Source organism: Aptenodytes forsteri, unplaced genomic scaffold (genome assembly GCF_000699145.1).
Source record: "Aptenodytes forsteri isolate BGI_AS27 unplaced genomic scaffold, ASM69914v1 Scaffold55, whole genome shotgun sequence".
Taxonomy (NCBI): domain Eukaryota; kingdom Metazoa; phylum Chordata; class Aves; order Sphenisciformes; family Spheniscidae; genus Aptenodytes; species Aptenodytes forsteri.
In genome coordinates this window covers 11,768,259-11,772,664 of record NW_008796063.1, presented here as the reverse complement: position 1 = coordinate 11,772,664, position 4,406 = coordinate 11,768,259, and the positions used below count along the sequence as shown (strand labels likewise).

Sequence of the window (4,406 nt, the reverse complement as noted above, 5' to 3'; positions counted from 1 at the left end):
TGGGTAAACCATCGTGTTATCCTTCGGCTAAAACCCCCCCGCCGTGGGAGCTGCCAGACACCTCAGACATCAGCCTGAGCATCCCTCGCCGGCAGTCCCTGTGACCGCTGCCACCAGCTCTTCCCACCCCACAGCATGCACGAGCAGACCAGCGTCCTGCTGACTGCTTCCTCTCTGCTGCGTGCTTCCCTCCCCTCCAGCTCGCAGCGGGACATCCCGGGGACACTGCACATGCAGACCTCCTCGCTCCCGGAACATGTCCCTGCCCGCAGGTACCTGCAGCACAAACTGGTCGGGCTCGCTCAGCTTGCCGGGGTTCTCCTTGTAGCTCTGGAAGCGCTGGACTTCCTCCCCGTCCGGGGCGTACAGCAAGAGCTGCTTGATGTGGGAAGGCTCCAGGCGGTCTGTCTCCATCGTCATGAGGATCTGGCGCAGCTCGATGTGCGAGAGCTTGAGGTGGGCTATCAGGATGGCTGGGGGAAGGGAGGCACGTCACTTGGGAGGGGGAGAAGACCCAGACCCCAGGGGTTGGCTGTGCCGGGGACAGGCTGCCTGGCAGGACGAGGCCAGGAGGGGAAGACCAATCTCTCCACGGTGTGAGTGGCATGGACTTCTCCATGTGCCCGCACTGGCACAGGGTCAGCCCTGGGGAGAGGAAGGGCTTTCTGCTCCCCGAGGGCCTGCAGAGGCTGCGCGGGGGCCCCGAGGAGTCCCTCTGGTCCTGCAGTCCCCCCCAGGGCATTGCATCGTCGTGCATGTACATCACCGACACATCAAGCCGGGCTGTGCTGGAAACCACCCCCAGTGCCTCCTCCTCTCCCACGTCCCCCGCGGCCAGGAGACCAGGAGCTCGCATGGTCCCACCAAGCCCTCCCACCCTTCTGCCTACCAGAAGCACGTCCCGGAGAAGCAGCACTGACCCTTCCCCGGTGGGCGGCAGGGCGGCCCCGCACACCCTCGCTGCCCCGCGGGGCCATGCAAGCTCTTCCCCTCGCTCTCCCCAGGCCAATGAGTCACATCCCATCTCCGTCCTTTCTTGTAAAGCCTTATTCTTCCCCCTGCCCGGGGCTGAGCCCAGCCCAGAGGGGCTCTGGGCTGCAGGAACAGCCCAGACCAGCAGAGCTGTGCTGGGATTGTGCTCGTGGGATTGTGCTCATGAAGCCTCCCTCCTTTTACCTTTCCAGTTCTTTACATCCCCGGTCCCATCTCTGGGCCCGTTTTGGGGGGGTACGTTCACCATGATGTTTACTTACATGTGTTGTAGGCCTTTTTGTGGGACAAAATTTCAACCACGTCTTTCTTTTTAAAGCTTTCAGGCATGAGAGTTGGCTCTGGAAGAGAAACTGAAAGATTTAATCATGGGTAAGGACAGGCTCAGCTGGCTCCAGCAGGAAAAAAATTGTCCTGAAAACAGTGAAACCATGAATGAAAGAGAGGAGAACTGATGCTTTGCACACAGCAATGGCTCTGGGAATCCTTGAATTCTGCGATTCAAAGATCTCCTCAATGGAGGACTCAGTTGGAGCTGAAAAAGGTAAAACGAGAGGTGAAACACACTGAAAATCCCAGACTGCCCAGAAACATCCCAAAAAAGATACTCCCTGAGAAGAATCCCATTTCATCCCACTTCCACTGCCCGTCCCATCTGTAACTGCCCGCTCTCGCTTAGCTCTGCCTATACTGCCATCACGCATCATGTCCCTTGCAGGAAAGCTCAGACATCCCACTGGCATTTTACTTTTCCCGGTGTAAATGAGGCAGCCGTGCTGCCCCACGCCTCCCTTTGGGCAGGCTGCGGGGCGGCAGGAGCGCACCGCTGTCACCCCACGCCCCGAATGCCTCCCGCTGCGCAGGGTGGCCACCCCGGCCACCACCGCTCGGCACCCCCAGCCTGGACCCGCTCTCTGGGTTTGCAGCGCCCAAAAACCCCGGTGGGCTGGAGAGCCTGGTCAGTGGGTCTGCAGGAGACCCCGATTCAAGAGCAGTGGGAAGGCTGCACTGGCAGGTAGCTACGGACCCCGTATGTCAGTTTTGGGGGGAACTAACTTACTATATATGTAAAAAGAAAAGTGTTGCTTGTAACGCTCTCTACGGACAGAGAAATGTTTTCACGGCTTTTTCAGGACTGAGTTCTCAAAGCAACAGAGCTGCAATCCTAATTTGCAGCCGTTACTGCTACTGCAGCACAACCCGGTGCCCGTGCATGCCGACGGCCCAGCTGACCGTCCATACTGCACAGAGCGTAACAAGCAGAGGCTGTGCACAGATCGTTATAATACGTGGTGCAGGTCTGAGCTTTTGTTGTGTTGCAAACCAGGCCCCTCGTGGCACTGCAGAGCGGTGCTGGCACACCAGTGTTCCCCGCGGTATGGGGATGGCCGGGCAGGCGCTATGAGAGCCGGGAAGCTGCACTGAGCGCAACGGGGAGCGAAACCCTCCAGCTGAGTTTCACTGCCCGGATCGACTGAAATGCGGAGAGAAAACAGATAACAGCAGTGAAGAAAATTAAGGGAGATAGTGAAACAATCTCCACCTTAATGATCTGCTGTGCCACCAGCCACAAAATTCTGAGTATGAATGAATTCTGTGGTGCGGGTGATGCTAGAACCAGGCATTGCCTTGCTGCCCACCAAGCCCCAGTTCCTCCCAGCGCTCCAGCCTCCGGCCGGTACCAGGACCTGCTCTGGGGCTCAGGTACTTACTCGTAGGCTTCTGCGTCCCGAAGTGCAGCTCCAGGTCAAGGTATTTGACCATATCACTCAGCTTGTCGTAATCCGAGTCTTCCCCAAGCTGCAGGAGGAGGAAGAGTCAGGAGCCATGCTGGTGCAGGGGACGGCCCATTCCTCCCAGCGCTCCAGCCTCCGGCCGGTACCAGGACCTGCTCTGGGGCTCAGGTACTTACTCGTAGGCTTCTGCGTCCCGAAGTGCAGCTCCAGGTCAAGGTATTTGACCATATCACTCAGCTTGTCGTAATCCGAGTCTTCCCCAAGCTGCAGGAGGAGGAAGAGTCAGGAGCCATGCTGGCGCAGGGGACGGCCCGACACTGCCCGCCTGCACTGGGCCACCTTCCCTCCGCCCCACACTAAACTCTGTGTCCCTAGAAGAAACCAGGACAGATTGATGGCACTGTCCTGTAACTGGAGACTCAGCCATCATAGACCCTGTGCAGAAACCAGAGCCTGGTGAACCGTTCACCTTTGTGGAGGCAGTTTCTACACAAGTCACTAAGCCTGTCTGGTGGGACCCGTTCTCATTTCAGAAGAAAGGAAGAAACCCGGAGATTCACCCCGTCAGCATTTCCTTGCACCCTGCAGCTGGTGGCACTGCCCTGAGGATTCATTTAGCTTCTGACGCAGCGGGAATCCTACAGAGCACTACTGCTCTTCACTTGCTACTTGGGCACGTTGCTTTACTGACGGACAAAGTGGGAATTCCAGAAACTTCAGGAATTTTTTGCATACAAAAAAATCACTGGGAAGAAGCATCTTGTTCTCCAGAGTGCCGGGGAGAGGGACCTGCAGGATTTCAAGTGCTTGCTACGTGGTGGGTGCCTGTGGGACTGGAAGATGATCCCACAGCTCCCCTCTAGCTGCTCAGGGCACGAAGAGTATGGCACATCTGAACACGTTCATCACCATGAGAGACACGGAGGCTGGAAGTTCAACTCCAGGGAGGCCAGCTTCTCCCTACAGGGGCTCGAATCCACCTCTGGAGTTCTGCATCTCTTCAAGTCCATGATGCCAAAGGATTATCACATCTAGCCTCACTCTTTGCCTCTGCTCTCCCCCTCTGGTGTCCTCCCCTGCCTCGGTGCTCTCCCCATCACTCTGCTTTCAACCATCCTCACGGTTTCCCACTGATAAAACCTCCTACAGCTGCAGAACATGTCTTGAAGGCAGCTCCTGCCTATGTCAACCCACAGAGAGCAGGAAAGCAAGCGTTCCCCACGACGCTGCAGGAAAAAAAAACACATTTCAGGTGCTTTCCAGAGCCTCTTCTCATCCCGGCAGTTTTGGTCCATACAATTAAAAGGATGAAAAGAAATATGAGGCTTTCTGTAACGTGGCATCTTCATTCCCTTGGCCAAGGTATTGAATGTGTGGCCCAACAAGAGGTTAGGACGCAATGCTCCGGGGAGGGGACAGCCCCCCCAGCGCTCTGGGCAGGGAGGAGGGCAACGCCCGTGGATGCTCCCACCGACCTGCACAGGCAACCGCTCCCCAGACTGCGGTTTGGACCCTCTCCCCGCTCCCTGCACCCCGCGCCCGGGCTGTACCTGACCCCAGATGGTCCCTTCCGAGTTCTCCACCTGCTCCCACCGCAGCCTCTTGACGCTCATGTGGTTGGACTCGCTCCTGCGGTGCAGCAGCCCCCGGTGCAGGGGGGGCGCGCAGGGCACCGGGGGG

The 4,406-nt window shown here is 57.8% G+C and overlaps 1 protein-coding gene across 1 annotated transcript in view; it reads right to left on the bottom strand.

The window, feature by feature from the left end:
• Positions 1 to 4,406, bottom strand: part of GRID2IP (Grid2 interacting protein) — a 48,117-nt gene that overhangs the window by 5,981 nt on the left and 37,730 nt on the right. Inside the window, exons 15-18 of the mRNA XM_009286619.1 lie at positions 4,277 to 4,402; positions 2,903 to 2,990; positions 1,254 to 1,331; positions 277 to 473 (exon numbers count right to left, since the gene is read on the bottom strand). Of these exons, the coding sequence (XP_009284894.1) occupies positions 277 to 473; positions 1,254 to 1,331; positions 2,903 to 2,990; positions 4,277 to 4,402 (489 nt within the window). The remainder of the gene's footprint in view (positions 1 to 276; positions 474 to 1,253; positions 1,332 to 2,902; positions 2,991 to 4,276; positions 4,403 to 4,406) is intronic.